Source organism: Taudactylus pleione, unplaced genomic scaffold (genome assembly GCF_031769625.1).
Source record: "Taudactylus pleione unplaced genomic scaffold, aTauple2 ptg000201l, whole genome shotgun sequence".
NCBI lineage: Eukaryota > Metazoa > Chordata > Amphibia > Anura > Myobatrachidae > Taudactylus > Taudactylus pleione.
Window position 1 is genome coordinate 41742135 of NW_028284603.1, and position 21601 is coordinate 41763735.

Consider the following 21601-nt stretch of genomic DNA (forward strand, 5'->3'; position numbering starts at 1 on the left):
CACACTGAGGGCCTGATTCTGTAAGGATCGTAATTGCAAAGCTGCACACAGGCTATAGATATGATGTATGCCCGCAGGCTATAGATATGATGTATGCACGCAGGCTATAGATATGATGTATGCACGCAAGCAGTTTTGCAATTGCGATCCTAGCAGATATGGTAACGCAGCAGGAGGCATCACGCCTCCTTTGCATTACTTAACCGAGCTGCATTGTTCAACGCAGCATCGGTTAATATGTGTACCATCGGCTGGCTGCGGTGACCCATAGGGTCCCCCAGTCGGCCGCCACAGTTTACAAGAAGAGGCCAGGAATTCTCCGTCACACGACGGAGATCCTAGCCTCTTCCCTCCCCCCAACGGCAGCAACACACCTCTGTTTCGGCTAACAGATGCTGTCGCCACCCCCAAACAACAGCAGACTTTCAATCATTTGACAGTCGGCTGCCAGTTTGCAAGCGTACTCGCAGACCCATTCAGCACATTCGCAGATTCCCAACATCAGGAATCTGCATTCAGCTGAATCAGATCTCTATGATAGATATCTTTCAGTGAAGTCATCCTGCCACATCTCTGAATATGCAAATCTTGATGAAATCGCCCAAGTTGGCCTGCATGTACGGACGACCATAGATATCGGTATCGCCCAGCGGGAGCGTGCATCATTGGTAGTTTCCTGCATAAAAATAACGATATGAACGATTTATCATTGAACAATATCGTTATCGTTCATAGATACCGTACCGTGTGTACGAATACCTGCAACATAAATATTAGTGTGTGTGTGTATATGAGATATATATATATATATATATATATATATATTAGCAAAGTGTAGGGGAACATATGACTAGTGTTCCATTAGCACAAGTGGTGACATAAATATGAACTCTTCCACCTGTTTTTACCCACCATATGGCTAAATGGGGACGACATATGCAGCTGCACCACATAGCAGGTGATATAACAAATGTATCCTCAAGGGCCTCCCTTAGGATAACAACGCACGTGTTACTGAGTGTAATGATGAACATGCAGGCATGGAGAGAATGGGGAAAGCACACTTGCATTAAATGACACTGTTACTGGGTGTTAGAGCCTACAACAAATTCAGAACTAGAGGCAATCTACGTACAACTACTGTTTAACAAGCATCCACAACTGGAAACACAGGCAGTGAGATGCTGTATGTTGGCCGCTACTACACAGAATCATTAACTGAGAGGAAGGAAATCCAATACAAGAAACAGTTATACACACTTTAACAGTGAGTGGAATTAGGACATTTTCCAAGTTACGCTCCATATGAACAATATACAAACAAGTCACTGTAATAGAAAAGACTCCAATGTATGGTTGTCTGTATGGCTCGTCACACATTGCTGACAACATCAGCATGAGGCTGGGAGTAGATGAGGGATATGTGGAGAGTCAGAGGAGGAGGAGGGGCAGAGAATGAGGGGTGGAGCAGCTCAGCCTCAGCAGAGAGAGAATCTGAAGAGCAGCACAGAGAGGGTGCAGAGAAAAGTTTCATCTACAATTAATAATATGGAGGGGCTGGGAGAAATGATAGAGTGGTAGGTGGGGATTGTAGGGGAAGTGAGAGAGAAGACAAAGGAATGATAGAGTGGTATGTGGGGAAAGAGAGGAAATACAATAATGCAATGATAGAGTTGTAGGTGGGGATCGTAGGGGAAGTGAGAGAGAAGACAAAGGAATGATAGAGTGGTAGGTGGGGATTGTAGGGGAAGTGAGAGGGAATACAATAAAGGAATGATAGAGTGGTAGGTGGGGATCGTAGGGGAAGTGAGAGGGACGACAAAGGAATGATAGAGTGGTAGGTGGGGACTGTAGGGGAAGTGAGAGGGAAGACAAAGGAATGATAGAGTGGTAGGTGGGGATTGTAGGGGAAGTGAGAGGGAAGACAATAAAGGAATGATAGAGTGGTAGGTGGGGATAGTGGGGGAAGTGAGAGGGAAGACAAAGGAATGATAGAGTGGTAGGTGGGGACTGTAGGGGAAGTGAGAGGGAATACAATAAAGGAATGATAGAGTGGTAGGTGGGGATCGTAGGGGAAGTGAGAGGGAAGACAATAAAGGAATGATAGAGTGGTAGGTGGGGACTGTAGGGGAAGTGAGAGGGAAGACAAAGGAATGATAGAGTGGTAGGTGGGGATTGTAGGGGAAGTGAGAGGGAAGACAATAAAGGAATGATAGAGTGGTAGGTGGGGATAGTGGGGGAAGTGAGAGGGAAGACAAAGGAATGATAGAGTGGTAGGTGGGGACTGTAGGGGAAGTGAGAGGGAATACAATAAAGGAATGATAGAGTGGTAGGTGGGGACTGTAGGGGAAGTGAGAGGGAATACAATAAAGGAATGATAGAGTGGTAGGTGGGGACTGTAGAGAAGTGAGAGGGAATACAATAAAGGAATGATAGAGTGGTAGGTGGGGATTGTAGGGGAAGTGAGAGGGAAGACAATAAAGGAATGATAGAGTGGTAGGTGGGGATTGTAGGGGAAGTGAGAGGGAAGAAAATAAAGGAATGATAGAGTGGTAGGTGGGGATTGTAGGGGAAGTGAGAGGGAATACAATAAAGGAATGATAGAGTGGTAGGTGGGGATTGTAGGGGAAGTGAGAGGGAAGACAAAGGAATGATAGAGTGGTAGGTGGGGATTGTAGGGGAAGTGAGAGGGAAGACAAAGGAATGATAGAGTGGTAGGTGGGGATTGTAGGGGAAGTGAGAGGGAAGACAAAGGAATGATAGAGTGGTAGGTGGGGATTGTGCGGGAAGCGAGTGTCACAGTTGGTTACTATGGGACTGATTAATCAAGAGTTGCACAATTATGAACAGCCACTGCAACTAGCAGCGGCTGTGCAATAATATGCTAATGCCACGGGAGGGTCTTGTGTAAATAGATGCCTCCTGTCAGCTTATGTGATCCTGTAGCAGGTTACTCAGGATGGCCGGTGTTTTCACACAGCTGAAGCCAGTGATGCTGTATACAAAGACGCATCAGCACGCCCAGAAAACGGGGCCAATAGTTCCCCATTTTTGGGATGCCCCTTTCCCGCCCCCCAAGCAGTCGCAGCATGTCAATCAGACTGCTGTGTCCGGGCACTGTGACTGTCGTTGCAGACACAGATCTCATATGCGCACTACAGATTGCCAAACATCGGAGTTGTACGTAAACCATCGGGCTTGCGTACAACTCTGAATAAGGCCCATGGAGTAAATTGGCTTGTAATATAAATGTAATTTTATAATAGGCCGAAAAGGAAAGAGCAAGGCCTAGTGTGACAGGATACACCAGAGCTGAAAGGAACTGCCCTTCTCCGAGAAATGCCCGACCTTCCTTAGATTAGCAGTATGATATAGCCAGGAAATGCTTTTCTGAAAATGAAAAATAAAAAAAATATGTATTTTTTTTTTGTGGAAGTGGATATGAAAGACATTTTCACGCACGCACTGCCGGGTTCCGATGAAAAAGTTAAAAATACTAAAATAAAAGATTGGAAAGAAATGACATCACCGCATTCATGTTATTGTGTGCAGGTGAGGGTTCACCTTACAGGATGACATTTACATGAATAGCAGTGCCCTGCATAGGAAACTACTTAGGTAATGTCAATCTGTGTCCTCAGGGATTGTCTTTATGTTACCTTTATAGTCAAGTATTAGCATGACGACTTTGCTCAGAACAATGCATAGATTCCTTTAAACACATGGGCACTTTAAAAAAAAAGTGTCTTCTGTTACATTAATTTGGTTCAAACGCAAATGGATGCTTATAGAACATGCTGTGGTAGTATTATAGAACTTTTAAGACAGTAGACTGACCCTTAAACCATCTAATCTACAAATGATGAAAAAGTTTTTCGACAGCAACATGTGCAAACAGACATTTGATTTTTTTTAATTGGGGAAATGACTAATTGTTTCTCTGGCTCAGTCAGAGTACAGACTAACCTGGCAAAGAAAGATGTTCTGCCACATTCAAAGGCAGCATCTATTGCATGGGTTCCTGAACAACTGCACAATTTTTAATAACATGTCCTGACATATCACACCTAAAACATTCAAGTACATGATTGCCAAGTCTTTTGTGTGGAGGGGACCTTTCTGGCCCCACTGGCCAGTCTCCATGTCCATATAAACAAATAGTAATGAGAATGCCATTAGTGTTCTTTGTTTAATAACACAAAGCTTGTGGGACCTTCACCAGAGATACATTAATTATTATTTATTTTTTAACACTTATTTATATAGTGCACACATATTCCACAGCACTTTACAGAGAATATTCGGCTATTCACATCTGTCCCTGCCCCAGTGAAGCTTACAATCTATATTCTCTATCACATTTACACACATATACATACACACTAGGGTTCATTTTTGTTGGGAGCCAATTAACCTACCAGTATATTTTTGGAGTATTGGTGGAAACCGGATTACCCGGAGGAAACCCACGCATGCACAGGGAGAATATACAAACTCCACACAGTTAGGGCTGTAGTATGAATCAAACCCATGACCTCAGTGCTGTGAGGCAGTAATACTAACCATGACGCTATCTGTGCTGCCCACATTCAAACAATGGTTCCATTTTATAGACATTGCTAGCTGGATAATGTACAAAGCTGTCTGTTAACGCATCACCTGATTGGTTGGGTGCACCAGCCATGCAATGTGTTGTCATCATCATAACAGTGGTGTACTGTTACTGTGCGGAGAGGGTTTGATAATCCACTTCAAATATAATAATTAGAAATATAAATATTTATGTAAAGTAAAAGGTGAAAACCTTTCTGCCTTTAGATTTTGCCGCAGACTTTAATAAACTGAACTGATCTGATGTGCAGGATGAAAAGCCTCCCCATGAAATCTGCTGTGACTGCATAATACATGAATCTCTTCTTTTAGTATAAGCCAATATAAATAAACCCAGCAAGTTCAAAACAAATTTATTCATGTAAATATATGTAATAGTATTCATGTACAAGAGACACTTCAAGCTACAGCATAATGGGACACCAGAAAATAAATGTGATATGAATGTATGCCCTTATCCTTGATCCAATAGCTGTCAATCTAATAGCGGATTTGAGTCATCCAATTAGCATATTGTCACTGTCACAACTAGAAAGACCTCAGTCACACTACGCATTTCGCCTTAGGAGTTGCATTAATCATCTCTTAGCACCATAAAGATGTATACACTTGTGTCGGAGGCCGGCAGGAAGGGGATCGGGACATGACCCCCGGCCAGCGGAACTCATGGCCAGAGGGAGTGATGGTTGATCAGTGTGTATGAAGAACCATCATCTGCTGATATATCTTTCCAGTGTGTACCCACCTTAGGAGTAGAGTAGAGAGGAGAGAAGCATGGATGGGTATCCAGCAAACAACACCTTCAAAGCAGTGGTGTAACTAGGGCAGGGCGAGCGGGGTGCTTGCCCTGGGCGCCGTGGGGCCTGGCGGCCAAGGGGGCTCGCCGCCGGCCACGTCCGGCCCGCCCTAGTTAGCCACCAGTGTAGCGCCGACCGCAATGAGTGCGGTCAGCGCTACACATTTACACAGGACCGGTGCTAGGCTTCCAGCGCCGGTCCTGTGCTGCACACCTGAGCCCGTTCCCACCCCCGAGCGCTTGCCCAATAGCGCCAGGAGGCGGGATCAGGCTGTGCATAACACACGCATCGCCGCCAGCGCTGCCGGCGATGCGTGTGTAAAACAGCAGCCAATGAGAGTCAGATAGACTCCTGCAGTGGGTAATGGGACAGACATCATGACGTCTGTCCCATTATGCTGAGCGCGCCAGCCTGGGAGGACTGGCGGGCGGCGGCGGCGGGAGCGGCATCGCGGACTGGAGGAGCAGCAGCAGCGTGGATTCAGGTAAGTATGTTTTTATAGATATATTTTTAAAAACCTGTCAGCACTACTGGGGGCACAAAGGGGGTGGCTACCACTGGGGGGACCTCTACTGGGGTGGGGGCACAACGGGGGGGGGTGGCTACTACTGGGGGCACCATTATTAGGTGGATCTCTACTGGGGGGGCTATTACAGGGGGCACTTAATCGGGAGGGGGAACCTCAACTGGGGACCACTACTTGGGGGGGGGGAACTGCTACTGGGGGCATTATAAAAGGGGCCTACTACTAGGGGCACTGCACTGGGGGGACTACAACTAGGGGCAATAACAGGAAGGACCACTGGATAGGGGGACCACTACTGGGGGCACTGCATGGGAGGGAGGGGGACTGCTGCTGGGGGCATTATATAAGGGGCTTACTGCTAGGGACATTGCGGGGACCACTACAGGGGGCACTAGATAGGGGGGATCACTACTGGGTGCCTGCATAAGGGGTACCACTACTGGGAAACCTGCATGGGGACGACTACTGCTGGGGGCACTATATAAAGGGCACTGCATAGGGGGGGGGAGGACTACTACTGGGGGCACTATATAAAGGGCACTGCATAAGGGGATACCACTACTGGGTGCACTGCATTGTGGGGACTGCTACTGGGGGCACTGCATAAGGGGGAATACTACATAGGGCACTGCATTTGGGGGGACCACTACTGGGGGCACTGAGTAAGGGGAACTAATTGGGGGCTGTATAAGGGGGACCACTACTGGGGATACTGTATAAGGGGCACTACTATGGGCCTGCATAAGAGGGACCACAACTGCATACTGGGGGTACTGTATAAGGGGTACTACTGAGGTTAAGGTGAATATGGATAGGAATGTTCAGCGTGAAAATAAAGGTGTGTGTCGTGTTGATACGCCCCATTTTTAAGTGACCACGCCCATTTTTTTCCGCGCGCGCACAGATCGGGATGTTGGGGGGGGGGGGGGGCTCCCTTTTCAAATTTGCCCTGGGCTCCAAATACCCTAGTTACGCCACTGCTTCAAAGTAAATATGCTTTCTAAGATTATTGTCAACCACAGGTAGGGACACTCCTACACACTTCATAAAAACATCATTCATATAATGCATGTGGTTTACCTCATACAACTGTAATTCACGTTACACAATATATTAGAGAGTATATGTCTTTGATACAATCCCTTTAAGCTCTGTCTGCACTGGAAATTTCACATAAAATAAATTTGTGTGGAAGCTGATATTTCCCAATCCTGAAACCGTTGCCTACTAGCAGCAAGTACAGTCATTTACTATGAAATTACTGACATCAAGCGTAGAGAGCCAGCACTTGCATAATAAATATGTTGTACATCATCTTGTGTAAATAGAGACAGACACACATTAAATTTGCCAATAAGAATGTGCTGAAAATAGACAGGAATGCTCCAGACAGCCGCATTGTCCAAACTTATAACATTGCACTAAACGCCCCCATACACGGTGCGATATAGCAGCCGATCTGACGGATTGGAACGATATCGCTCCGTGTGTGGGTATGATATATCGTCCAGTGCGCTCCCGTGAGATCGTACATCGCTCCTCCAGATCTTTCTGCATGTTCAGTTGATCAGGGGGAGTGATGTATGATCCCATGCAGCGTTATGTGGGTGGGGGTGTTGGCATATTGGGCGGTCGGCCACCTGTTCGCTCCGTGTGTGGGGACCACCCGATATGTCGGCCATCGGATAGGTCTTCGCATTGCAAGGTGCATATCTCACCGTATACGGGGCTCTTAAGAAAGCCATTTAAAAATTGCATCATAGTAGACTTAGGCAATATCTGGCTGTCCAGCTCTTCCTAAACTACAACTCCCAGGGGGAAATGTAGTAAGGACCAATTATGGCCTCGAGATCAATCTCACAACAAACCTGCCAGGGATTTTGGCAACCAAGGTGCAGGATTTAAAATCAAGTGATTTCGGGGTTTAAAATGCTTATTACATCCAATGATCTGTGGGGGTCATTCAGACCCGCTCGCGAGCGCAGGACGCTCGCAAGCGGGTCGATGTTCCCCCACTGCGCATGCGCACGACGGAGGGAACGCTATTTGCGCTCGCTTGTTCAGGAAAAAGGGGTGGCTATTCAAATGAACGTTCGCTCTTTGCGGTCTGTTCACGCCTCTAGGTCTGAACGAGCGAACAAAACATGCGGTAGTTTTTTGGAAAACTACGCCCCCTGGCCGCTCGCATCCTATGTCATGTCCACTATTTATTAGATTAATCGAGTACATCGACCAGCGTATGAACTGCTCGCTATTCTTGTGGTTGGTTTTTCCTACCGCAATCTTGCGAGCAGTTCTGAATATAAAATAACCCAGTGACGTGGTCAATGACGCTGCTGTATTAATTATGCACACCCTTAAAACGCCCGTTTTGACCTTTAAGCACGCCTGCGTTCGGATCTCCACTCCCCGTTTTCAAGCACCTTCCCCTGTTACCACCCACATACGCCTCCTCCCGTCACTCAAAATAGCAGGCATTCGCTATTTAGCGAACAAACGATTTTTGGCCGCACTGACTGGTTGTGCATGCGTATTACGATCCGTACGCATGCGCAGTTGTGCAAACATCGCTCGGAACGAACGAGCGGCCGCTTACGAGCGGCTCTGAATCAGGCCCAAAGTTCAGTAGGAGTTTCTGAGGTTATTCAGTACATGGAGGATTAACATTAAACCTTGGATACCTGGGTCCCATGTAGCGTGGAATTTATCAACAATGTCTTTTTGAAGGCTTGTGATATATTCTGGAAATAAACCAAACATGATTCGCAGTCTCCGAAAGTGTGGGGGCATCAGGACAGTTAAACTGTGCGCTATCTGGCACTTCCTAGCACAAGAAATGTGAAGAATCAATTTGTTGGCTCACTTATTGAGGAGATGGACTGGGGTACAAAGTAATAGGTTAGCTGGGAATAGAGCTGAGGGCGAGTCGAGGAGAGAAGAGATAAGTGAGGAGACTTGTGTCCAAAGGTGGGTCCACTTTGGGCATGCCCACCAGATGTGAAAAGTGCCAGCACAGATTGGAGGTAGCAGAGAACATCCTATGAGGTTGATCCATCTAGTATATACTTTATAAGTAATTCTCTTTGATTGACACGCTTATAGAACATTTGGAGACATTTTCTCTAAAATTGCCCAGGTCTCCGGTCCCAGAGGGGAGCCTAAATCAGATTCCCAGGCCACTTTGTATGGCACAAAAACTCTTAGGGGGTCTATTTACTAAGCAGTGTTAGGAAACAGAGTGAAAAGTGATAAGAAAGTGATAAGGTGCCAGCCAATCCGCTCCCACCTGTCATTTTTCAGACACAGCCTGTGAGATGACAGTTGGGAGCTGATTGGCTGGCACCTTACCACTTTCTTATCACTTTTCGCTCTGTCTCCTAACACTGCTTAGTAAATCGACCCCTTAATGCATTTTCTTATTATGTTAGCAGGATTTCCTGGAAAGCTACAGTAGGTACTTTAACAAACAAATTCAAAACAACACCAGGCACACTGCTTATGCTGCCTGTCACAACATGGACCAGACGTATGAACATGCCCTAAACTCATCGATCAGAGCATCTTTTGTCAGATAACACCACTTGACCTTCACTCCTTCCTCTTTAATTGGTTTAACATTTGTCTCAACGGCAACAATTATGCCTGTCATTGCGAAACATTGTTTTCCTGCCCTATGCAATAAAAATAATTATTGACTGTTTGCTTCAGAAAGTTCCCCATTTGGACAGAAGCTCAGCACAGCTCATCTCCACAAGCAGAAATCGTCATAATGACGGACAGAATTATTATTATCCTTCACTTATAAAGCTCCAAAATATTAGGCAGTGCTGTAAAGTGATCATGATACAAATAACTAACATACAATGACAGGAAACTGAAGGCGACAATGGCCCTGGACAAATAAGCTTACAATACAAGTTTTGGGGAGAAAAGGTGACATATAGTATAATGCTGTAAAATAACAATTCTTGTTGGTGGTGAGGAAAGTGGGTGTGACTACTGAAAGGCTACTATAACAAAGCGGCCATTGGCGCCTGGCGTCTGGCAGCCATTGGCGCCTGGTGAGGTGAGGCTGCAATGAGGAGAAACAGTGGAACGAGGAGACATGAACTAGTCTTTATATTCACTGGACATCCTTTCATTGCTGCTGTAGGAGAACTTTCAAACGTATGTTAATGGCTGGTACTGGGCATATTTAAAGGACCGCTGAACAACCTGATGATAATATTTCTGTTAATAAGAGCCAACAGGGCAAAGAAGAAATATAAACATTAAAAATAAGACGTTAGCCGCAAATTAATTAGAAACCTGTAGGGACATTTAGAAGAGAAAAATCAAGTTGAAATTTGGGAGAGATTTAGGGGTCTATTTACTAAGCAGTGTTAGGTGACAGAGTGAAAAGTGATAAGGTGACAGCCAATCAGCTCCCAACTGTCATTTTTCAAACACAGCCTGTGAGATGACAGTTGGGAGCTGATTGGCTGGCGCCTTATTACTTTTCACTCTGTCTCCTCCTAACACTGCTTAGTAAATAGACCCCTTAATGACATGATACATTTCGAGCTTTGAACTGATTACAGTGATGATAGTTGTGAGAGTAGGGAAGCAGCCGTGGGAACTAAACAAGGATTAATTAATTTCTAGGATGCTATTAAGTGAAACAGATTCAGCCTTAAGCAGACTGTGTACAAATAATGACCAGCTGTGATAGACGCAGAGATCCTCAGGCAACTCACACACTCCAACGTATCAGCAATACTCAAATTCTATCTTTTGTACATTCTAATCTGCATTTTACTTGTATGAGTTCCCTGACACAAATATGCTAATACAACTGCAATTTTTACTTCAAGTATCTTACAAATAAAGGGGTCTATTTACTAAGCTTTGGAAGGAGATAACGTGAAAAGAGATCAGAGCCTGTCATTTTTAAAACAGCCTGTGACATGACAGTTAGGAGCTCATTGTTTGGGATTTTGGGGGTCATTCAGACCCACTCGCGAGCGGCAGTACGCTCGCAAGTGGGTCGATGTTCCCCACTGCGCATGCGCACGACGGAGGGAGCTCCGTCGTGCGCATGCGCGAGACCCGGCGAGCGACGGGCTTCCCATCGCTCCGGGTCTCGCACCAAAGGGGGCGTGCTGTCGATGTTGATTGACAGCACGCCCCCTTTGGTGGGCGTGCCGGGGGCGTGCCTGCCAGATGGAGGCGTTCCCATGGGAACGCCTACCGTCCGAAGCCGGCCCCACTGACATCACTAGTGGTGTCAGTGGGAGTGATTTTGGCTCTAATAGAGCCAAAATCACTCCAGGGCTTGTGGCTGGGAAACCCGACCGCAGGGTTTCCCTCGCAAGTCCGATGGTCGCGATGGTCAAGACCATCGCGACCATCTTTTTGGACTCTCGTATATGCTGTGGGTGGTGACCCACAGCTATACGAGCGTCCAGGAGGACGCTCCATTTTAATGGAGGAGGGCCCTGATTCAGAGCGAGCGCTCTGGTCAGAGCGTCCGGCTCTGAATCAGGCCCTTTATCCCCGTCCACTTTATCTCCATCCAAGGCTTAATAAATAGATCTCAAATTGTATAATGGTAAGACCCAACGTTAGAGCAATATAAATACAACTTGGCTGGCCAAAAAAATACAACAGAGGAAAACAAAAACCCATAATAAGCTTTGACTTCTGTAAAAGGTGACCATTTGGCTTCTCTTATTGCTAATGTGAAAGAAAGAGTCAATAATGTATGTCACTAAGAAGGACATGTATTCTGACATTGGTATATTCATAGTTGGCGACCTTTTGGCTGCCTCCTCTGGTAGGAGGTCGTTACTGCGGAGGTCAGGCCTCGGCAGGTCTGGGAGTGAAGATGGGTGGTCTGGGGCGTGATGACGCAGTCACATTGTGGAGTGGGGCGGAGCCACAATGACGCGATTCAGCACAAATCACTCCACCGGGGAAGTAAGCAGCTGGGTGGCCCCAGGCCCCGGGAGATTCACAGTGATAGATTGGACTTGTTCCAAAGTTTCACTGTGACCTTAACATGTACTGTACTTCTCCTCAGGGTTCAACAACCCCTATTTCAAATATACCATGTGGATGTACGTATCTTAGGATCAACAATCCACAGATGAATGAAAAGTGCAGTTTGAACGCTGCCTTACAATAAACAACATTTTCAAAAACGCAGCAATTATTTCTGACGCATTTAACAAAAATGTGTGTAAAGGGGCTGATTCAGAGTTACACACAGACCAATTTCTTCAATACTGAGTTGCCCACTTGAGCCTTTGTAAATCCAACTCGCTGCTCTTTACACACACCATCGGACGCACCATTGAAACTTGCACCAGAAGTATGACAAGTGCAGTTTTCCCATCTGAACATGGTGTCCTGTGTGAGTGGTTATGCGTCTTTAGACGCAGCTGTTATCAGCGCCACACCCACATCTGCCTAAACATTCCTATTAACCTCCCAGGAACCCCCACTATACACCACACTCTCTGCATCTAAATTAGTTCTGCGTCTTGGTGCAGTAATAATCAGGATGAATGCGCAGTGCACCTCAGGACGCACGTGCAGTATTTTGAACTAGGGATGTGCGGGTTCGGATTTACTCAGTTCTTATCGCCTCTTTACCGCAAGTTGGGATTAGTCCGGAATTTATTTTATTGGCTATCCAAAACACGTGCTAGCCGATAGCCAATAAAATGCCGTTTTGAGATCAGAGTAAATCCGAACCCCTCATCTCCAATTTAAACATCGTCCAACTGCGCTCAAATTTTAATGTTACAGATGTAATATACTTGAAATGTACAGATTCTGCTTTTGAAGGCGCAGGCGCTTACATACTGCTCGGGCATACTCAGTATTTGCATACAGATACCTCAGTGATGTCACACACTCAGTGATGTCACACACTCCTAGCGAAATGTGCAGCATTCCCAAAGCAGCAGTCTCCTCTGCTACAGGTGAACATGATCTGAAATGATTGTAATGGACACTATGTAGCTGCTGTTACCCCCTTCTTAGGAGCCACACATGCACTAAACCTCACACATTGCACTCCTGATGAATGCTTTCACGCTGGAGGTAAATGAAGTATTTAACATGAATTTATAATACTGACTAAATGCTCATAGTGTAATCTAATGGACCTGTATAAACAATTTCCGACAGGTGATTGTTTCGCTTTTCATCAATTTCAACATTTCCTGCTGCATAAACATGAGTGTAGCTACAGTGGGTGCTTAGGGAGCTGCGGACCCAGGTCATATTATTGTCTACCAAGTTGCCGGAGTTAGCTGCTAAGCAATTGAGTTTGGCCAGTTGTACAGCCTGAAAACAGGGACTGTAAGCACTCATATAGGTGGAGATCTCTGCCTCTCAGTAGTGCCCCCACACTGATATAATTCATCTCCTGCACTCCTGTTTCACCCCCACTGATGTTGCTGTGCTAATCAGTGAGCCTGGCACTATTGGAGATTATCTGTTTGACTACAGCCTTTGTGAAGTGAGTTGGGGGTGGGGGATTGAGCTCTGAGATTAGGACTGTCCCAGAAAGGGACATGGTGCTAAAATTAAAAAGATCTCCACACAAAGTGGAATTAGGAAGGTAGGAGCTGACTGGGGACGTTACTACATTAGGCACATGTCTCTACCCACCTCTCTCATATGTTGACAATAATATATGGGTACTTGTTAATTATACAGATGCCACTTGAAACATGGGCTCTGACTTGCCTGTCATTGGGTTATCTTGAGTATGGGGAGGGGATCAGTTACCAGCACATACTGTACATCCCGCTTGCTCTTGATAAGTAATACTTTATGGAAACAAATCCGGGGTGACAATTATATAATCTATAAAGGGTGAATGTGTGTAATACAGCTGTGCTGCTTATAAGGCTGCTTTTATACCTAAATTCCGGGTCTGACCTGGAGAGTGGAACAGGGTTCCAAACCGGATCAGACCCAGAAAATTCCCGGGTCAGCGCAGTTCACCCCAGATCATCTCCAAGCGCCACTGAAGGTGGCCAATTGGCCGGGATGCGGTGCGCGCCATGTCATCGTGACCCTGATCGCGTCGTTTACACTGCACGGTTTCACAGGCTATGCCCGTGTTTAACCCTGCAAGTTACCTGGGTTGCATTGCCGGGTCACTCGACTAAGCAATCCAACCCTTTCCCCTTTTACTCCAAGGAGCTACCCGGGTTAACCCTGCAATAACCCGGGTTTTAGCTCTGGTGTAATAGGGGTATTAGAGAATGGACTCACAGCTCCTCACAGACTGCTGAGAATCTTGATTCCATAGCAGCTGCTATTATCATTGTTAGCACCGCTAATCGCCCTGTTTACCATGTAGCTGTGCAAGTACTAAACAGAGAGAGAAGCCTGATGGAGAAGTTGTGGGCAGAGTTTAACTAGTGCCTGTATATTCTTTATGGTATTGCTCTCATTACTATTAATTATCATCACTATCAGCAGTACAATTATAAAACTACCACTGTGTCTCCTGTCATGATCACAATTAATAGCTGAAATATAAACAATCACATTCCTAGAAGCTGACTGACAATCCTCCATTAGAAAAAAGGTAACTGTCACCATGGGCGGTCTAAATCATGCAGGAAAAGATATACTCAACAAATATATAGGTACCAGAATTAGTGCCTGGTTCCTGCCGTACTTGTGAATGTGTACAGTAGTTATAGAAAAGCTGTTCAGCTGTACCAAGCAATAACATTTGCACAAAGTATCTTACAGACACAGCCTATTGGAGCATACACACGGTCAGATTTGTCAGATGTGTCAGATGAACGATTGAACGATTTGAACGATCTGAACGATTTGATGAACGATTTGACCAACGATTTTTGGCTGCATTAAAATGAATGGAATCGTCCAAATCTGCCTGCAAACACATCAGATGTCAGATATCGTTATCTGACCATCGGGAACGCGCATCGTTCATCATTCATACATGTCAGATATTTCAGATTTTCCTTCAGATGTGAACGATTGAACGATTTTTTAAATCGTTATCGTTCAGATCTGAAGAAAAATCTGACCGTTTGTATGCACTATATGAGTGTTGTCCCTTTCATATATATTTGCATATCTGTATAAATTCTACACTTGTCAAAGCTTTGCTAGGTCACTCCAGACATTATTTACTAACAAAGTGCAAATACTCTGTTATCCATAGGCTCCAATCAAGAATTTGCCTTCATTGTTAACTTGCTCTAGACTGACTGAAGCCAACTGCTACCCTGCTGCTATAAAAACAGTACATTTGTCCTCATGGATATTCTTATTAAATAGCCCCCACCCCCCAAACCCCTGTGTTTTACACTAATGTTAAGGCATGAAAAATAATTATATTGGATCAATAAACTGTCACTGACTGTACCTGTGTTCCCCAGATACTGTAATCCAGCAGGGTTTACAGAGACTGTATTGGTTTCCAGTAAGAGATAATAGGCCGGATTCAGAGGTTGGATACAATGCCGATGTTCACTCGTTTTTTTTGCAACTGCGCATGTGCGAAGATCCCTAAAAACTAGTACAGCGCACGCATTACACAGAGTGTTTGCACAAAGAAGCTGTTGTAATAAAAACACACTGTACCAGAAATGTTGTGGAAAGTTCAGGGCGTTCCAAGGCGGTGGCTAGTAATGAACGCAAAAGTGGTCCATTTAATGAGCGTATTATGAGATTGTCGAGGGGTGTGTTAGTGAAAGTGGCTGCGTACACAGATGCACAACCGCAGACATAGGAGCCCTTGGCCAGACGGGGGAACTGCACCTGCCACAAGTCTGGTGCAAGTTTCTATGGTGCGACTGATAGTGGCGTCAAAAGATGCACTGAGCGGTATTCCTGCATCTCCGGACACTGAAAGTGGGCTTCTCAGTCCTTGCACAGTGAGACGCATGGATATACACAAGATAATTACTTTGTCCCACACGGGCTACCGCCAATAGACACTGCTACTGCCACTTCTGCGTCCACCTCTGTCAAGGTCGGCACAGCGGGGGATGGGGGGGTATGGCATATGGGAGAGGTGGCAGGGGACATGATGTGGAATTGCAAAGAGGCGGCGTGACCGCGCAATTGCGTCACTGTGGCCCCGCCCCTGTTACAATACGCTGAGGTTACTGGTATTGTGAAGCAGGGGGTGGGGCTTTGATGACGCGATTCATTGCGAATCGCATCAGTGGGCCCTTCTGCTAGCGGGGTCTACAGCTGGCCAGGAGCTCCACCGGATATTCGTGAGCACCCCGGCCGTTCCGTGATAGTAGGCAAGTATGACTCCAGGGACCTGCACCATGGTATCCTGCTGTCCTAAATATCCTCTCCCTCTAAACCCCCCACTTGTACCAGATGATCCCCCAGTGAGAGGACCCCAACAATACTGCCATAACAAATCCATATATGCAAACAAAATATATTTATCTGTAGAAATATCTAAGTCTTGTGCATTTTACTTAGCATTTACTGTAAACTAAAACCATCCTACTACACAAGCATAATACAATATTCACTAGAATTATGATATTCTAGTGAATTCTGTTCTGTAAAATTCATTTATAAGGGATTAAAGATTAACAGATGAATCAGAAACCTTTACAGGTCACACCAACACTGCATGGAACCTCATGATCAGACAGATCTCTTCCTCAGTTGTGAAAAGCCACTTGCCAATAACTGTACATCTGAAAATAATGTCTTTCATCTGCAAGTTTCATAACACTTCCACCTGTACATGACATTTACATGCGTCTTATAACATTGCTGCAGTAAAGACAGTGGATTCATCTCCAGATATACTATAGATTACTAAACAGGAGTCAGGGCACCGCACTGCTCAGTGTAATTATAACTTTTCCCAGTATTGCAAAGTTTCTTGCTTTTAGCAGTTTCCTGATTACATTTCTGTTTTGCTGAAGTGGCCATAAAACATGTTTACACAGATCACCTCTACCTTAGTGCTGAAACATGTCACCCTCGTGTGCACAATAACTGCAGGCACCCCATGGTTACATTATGACTGTGTTTACATGGTATCATTGCATTGGAAAGATGCAACAAACACAAAACTGGAACGTTATTTAAGTTGTGAAACAATAAACAGCATGAAACACCCCAGACACACAGTACTCTCAGTGCCAGGGATCACTCTGCAAAGCAACCCAACCCCTAGAGTGTTCTGCTGGCTAGATGAGAAGCAGCTTATCCATGGTCTCACAAAGCCTGGCTGCCTGCACCTACCTTATACATAACAATTGCCATTCTGTCCACATTTACTGCTGCTGGTTGTTAGAATGAACATTACTCACAGTTCACAAAGGCAGAACGACAGTAAGTTTCTGAGATGCTTAGTGATATTTGGGAAATTAGCCTAGATCAGGATCTATAGGGCATGTCTCAGAGAGGGACATGTCTGTATGAGTACAATGCTGTTAGGAGTCACAGAAGCTGGGCTATCTTGGTGTGCCCAGTGCTGCAGATTACTATGGTGTGCCCATGGATGCACAGACTATGGAGTGCCCAGTGGAGTGTCTAGTGCTACCACAGTACTATGTTGTGCCCAGTGCTGAATCTTACCTGCTGCCAGTGTGCCTCTTTACTCCTCCTGGGCTGCTCAGAGCTGGTGGCAGCAGATACTGCTGGTAGCCGGGTCTGATGTCCACTGTGTGCAGCAGCTGCTGAGAGTGGACCCAGCAGGATGAAACGTCCCTCTCCCTTTACAGACATTCATAAGGCAGCAGTCAGCTTTAAGGAAGGCAGGGCGCATGTGTGTGTCTGTCTCTCCACACTCCCTCCCCCTTCTGCATTACTGACTGCTATAACCCAGGGCAAGACAATGACAGCTGTAAGGAGGAGGCAGCAGGGTAGTAGAGTTTACTAGAATAAAGAAAACATTTCCCTGCTGTGATTTCCCCGGAAGTACTGCTGCAGCTATCCCCGGCACAAGGGCTTGCCTTGTACTCCCAGTGCTATATCTGTGGTGGCTACTGAGTAGTACTATAATGCCATGGCAGGGTGCTGTAGCCTCACCCCACTAGTTATATTTCATTTTTATTTTATTATATTTTTATAAAACAGTCAAAAGTCTGCAGAAAGAAATAGCCTGCAGGATCTTCCCACTTCACCCAGTAACTTCCTACACTCTCCCAAATGCTGCGCACTGACACTATTAAATGAGCTGTGGGCACAGTCGCAGTGCGGCTCAGACGCATGTGCAGACTGAAAGCATCGGCCGATGCTGCCATAGCGTCCACCTCTAAACCAGGCCGACAATGTATACATGCTTATACTTCAAACTAATAATCTGTATTCTATACATTGTAGCATATATTTTATACATTGTTTATGTTTTGACTGTCATTTGTATGTGTGTGTATATATATATATATATATAATGTTAATACATTTGTATTGGAATGCGGAAAGACATAAAGAACACAATCCAAATATGTATTCACCACGGAGTAACACACATGCAGTACAATGGAAAAAAATACATTGTTCAAACGAAGAAAGAAAAGAAAATACAAAAAAGTGTGTTTATATAGTTTATGGCATTTTTATTTATACTTTTTTAGTCAGTAATAATATATGTCTCATATGAACTGCTTCATTAGTTTTATTTTGGTTTGTAATTTTAACTAAATATATTGCACATTAATTAGACCCTAAAAGCGCTTTACATTCTCTCTGTATTTTTGTAATTTTGCCCCATCCTGTTCTGAAGACATAGGCGTATTAATAATGGGTGCAGGGTGCGCGGTGCACCCGGGCTCCGGGTTCCAGGGGGGCCCCACACCGCACCCTGTAGGCTGTACCCATAGTGTACTTTCCTTGTTCTGACAAATGGGTCCCTCCTCCTCTGCAGCGCCATCTTCCGCCGCACAGTAAAAGAAAAGACTCTGCACTGTGCCAGAGGCTTTGCTCTCTTCTGCGCATGCGCCTTCTTGCTGAATATCACTGGGAAGATGGCGCTGTAGAGAAAGAGGGACCTGCTTGTCAGCACAAGGTAAGATGCGAGGCTGGGGGGGCTGCTCCAAGGAGGGGGCCTGCTGCACACGGACCCCCTCGAGAAGGGCCATAGCTAGGGTAGTGCGGCCAGTGCCATTGCACAGGGCACCACAGGTCAGGGGACGCTGTTTGGGCCTGTCAAATTTCTGTTTATTATCATTCTTGCTTGTAGCTTCCTCTTATTTCATCCCCAGCATCTCCTGGCCTCTCCTATATCTTCCCTGGCCCTTCCCCATGAAGCCATGGCCCTTGTTTGGGTGCATTATGTCCATTTGAAATATGAGGGGGGCGCCAATGCTCTTTCTGGCACAGGGCACCAAGAAGTCTAGTTACGGCTCTGCCCTCGGGCGTTAGTACACACCTGCCTGTAGAGCTGCTATACGGTCTCTTCCATAGACTATACCTATTGCAGATTTGTGAACAGACTTCTCTTCTTTTTGTTGTACATTCTATAATACTATAGCACTTTTCTTCCAATAGGACTCAAAGTGCTTTACATTTTGAAAAACTCATGACAGAAAATGAACTCCGTTCCAGGCACCCTGCTAACCAGAAGCTAGGGCTGTTTGGTGGTGACAGTGTTGCCCACAGAGCCCTTGCACTCGTTGCAGTGCACCGGTTGCACACCCCTAGTTACGGCCCTGGTGGTGGGGACTACTCATTATGGGGTCTATTTACTAATAGACCCCATTAGCAGTGTTAGGAGACAGAGTGAAAAGTGATAAGAAAGTGATAAGGTGCCAGCCAATCAGCTCCCAACTGCCATCTCACAGGCTGTGTTTGAAAAATGGCAGTTGGGAGCTGATTGCCTGGCACCTTATCACTTTCTTATCACTTTTCACTCTGTCTCCTAACGCTGCTTAGTAAATAGACCCCTAAATGTAATGGGGTGAGAGGAATAGGCAATTAATTTATATATTACTGTGGTGGGTCTAAGCATTAACTGTATGAGATAGAGACTGGGATATTTATTTATTACTGTGGTAGGGCTAATCATTAAAAGTAATGAGGGTTGAAGGGGGGTTGATACATTAATTGATTGTTATAATGAAGGATAAACATTTAATTTAATGGTGTGTTGGTTGGGAGTTAATCATTTAATAGTGGGTACAATTATCCATTCAGTTACTCCGGGGTCTGGGTGCCCAACCTCCCGACCAGACCACCGGTGGGACACTTAGGCCCACGGGTGGAACAGTGGGACAGTGCTGTCCCGCTGAAATCAGGATGTTGGGAGGGGTGCGCCCTCTATGGGGTGGCGCGCCTGTTCGACCGCACTGGTCGAACATGCCTCGAGCCGGCCCTGTCTCAGGTAGACAAGAGTCCCCTTGTTTCAAAGACAGAATTCTAATACCTGTTTAACATATCAGTATAATAATAAAATATGTAAATTTAACCTAATAGTCTTTATCAAACCTTAACATAGCCTCAACTGACATTAGCCCAAGTCCTAAACTGGAAGCTGCCTCTCACATCAGCTGTATACATAGCATTAGGAACATGGGGCCTGATTCAGAGCCGGACGCTATTAGCGGACGCTCGTTCTAAAAAAGGCTCCGGATATTTAAATTGAGCGCTCGCTCTTTGCGGTGTGTGGACGCCTCTATGTGTGAGCGAGCATAAGAAAAATGCGCTCGCTATTTTGTAAATACGCCCCTTTGCCGTTCGCATCACATGTCATCTCCGGTATTTATTAGATTAATCGGGAACATCGAAAGGCATCTGTACTGCTCGCAGTGCTTGTGGTAGGATTTTCTTTACCCTAATACTGTGAGCAGTTCAGGCTAAAGGACAACCAATTGACGTGGTCAATGACGCTCCTTTCCTAATTATGCATTCCCATTAAACGCCCTTTTGACCGTTAGGCACGCCTGCGTTCGGATCTCCACTCCCCCGTTTTCAAGCACCTTCCCCTGTTACCACCCACAAAAGGTACATGCTGTCAATCAAATTAGCAGCCCCTCGCTGTTTTACGAGCGCACGATTTCCGACCGCAATGACTGTTTTGCGCATGCGCATTACGACCCATATGCATGCGCAGTTGTGCGAACATCGCTCAGAGCGAACGAGTGGCCGCTTACGAGCGGCTCTGAATCAGGCCCTTGGTGTGCACTTGCCCTGAGGGCCACATGCAGACCTAAAATGTTCACCTCGTGTGAACAATATGAACATTTTGTTATTGAGTGAATACTGTACCGCCTATCCTATTGTCAGCTTACCATTTTGTCTCGTTCTCCAATAAAAGATTTTTATAATTATTTTTAACGTAAAAGATGTACAACATTGGTATAGTCAATAAATAAAACAAATACTACAGTCAGGGAGTAAATGAGCCTGCCATCAGTCAGGTGCTCTCTGTAAGACTAAGGGCCGGATGCATGACACATCGTATTCGGGATGAGATGCATCCCGTCACCCTTCGCATGCATGTCGGCGTTAGCAATGTCGGTATGCATGAAGAGCACCACAAAGGACTGGTCTCTTGGAAAGAGTGGCACTTTGCAATGGAGGGACTTTCGGGTCTATGACCCAGAAGCCCCTCCTCTGGCGTCCTTCTGCGCATGCACAGAAGGACGCGGGGGGTGCTGGGTGGGATTTTCCTCACAGCACTCTCCCAATAAAAGCCCAT

General features: G+C 45.6%; 1 protein-coding gene across 1 annotated transcript in view; it reads right to left on the reverse strand.

Annotated features, from left to right (window-relative positions):
* RIN2 (Ras and Rab interactor 2) overlaps positions 1-17688 on the reverse strand; it is a 168121-nt gene extending 150433 nt beyond the window's left edge. Inside the window, exon 1 of the mRNA XM_088477342.1 lies at positions 17539-17688. Coding sequence (XP_088333468.1) covers positions 17539-17688 — 150 coding nt within the window. The remainder of the gene's footprint in view (positions 1-17538) is intronic.
* Between the last annotated feature and the right edge of the window lie 3913 nt (positions 17689-21601).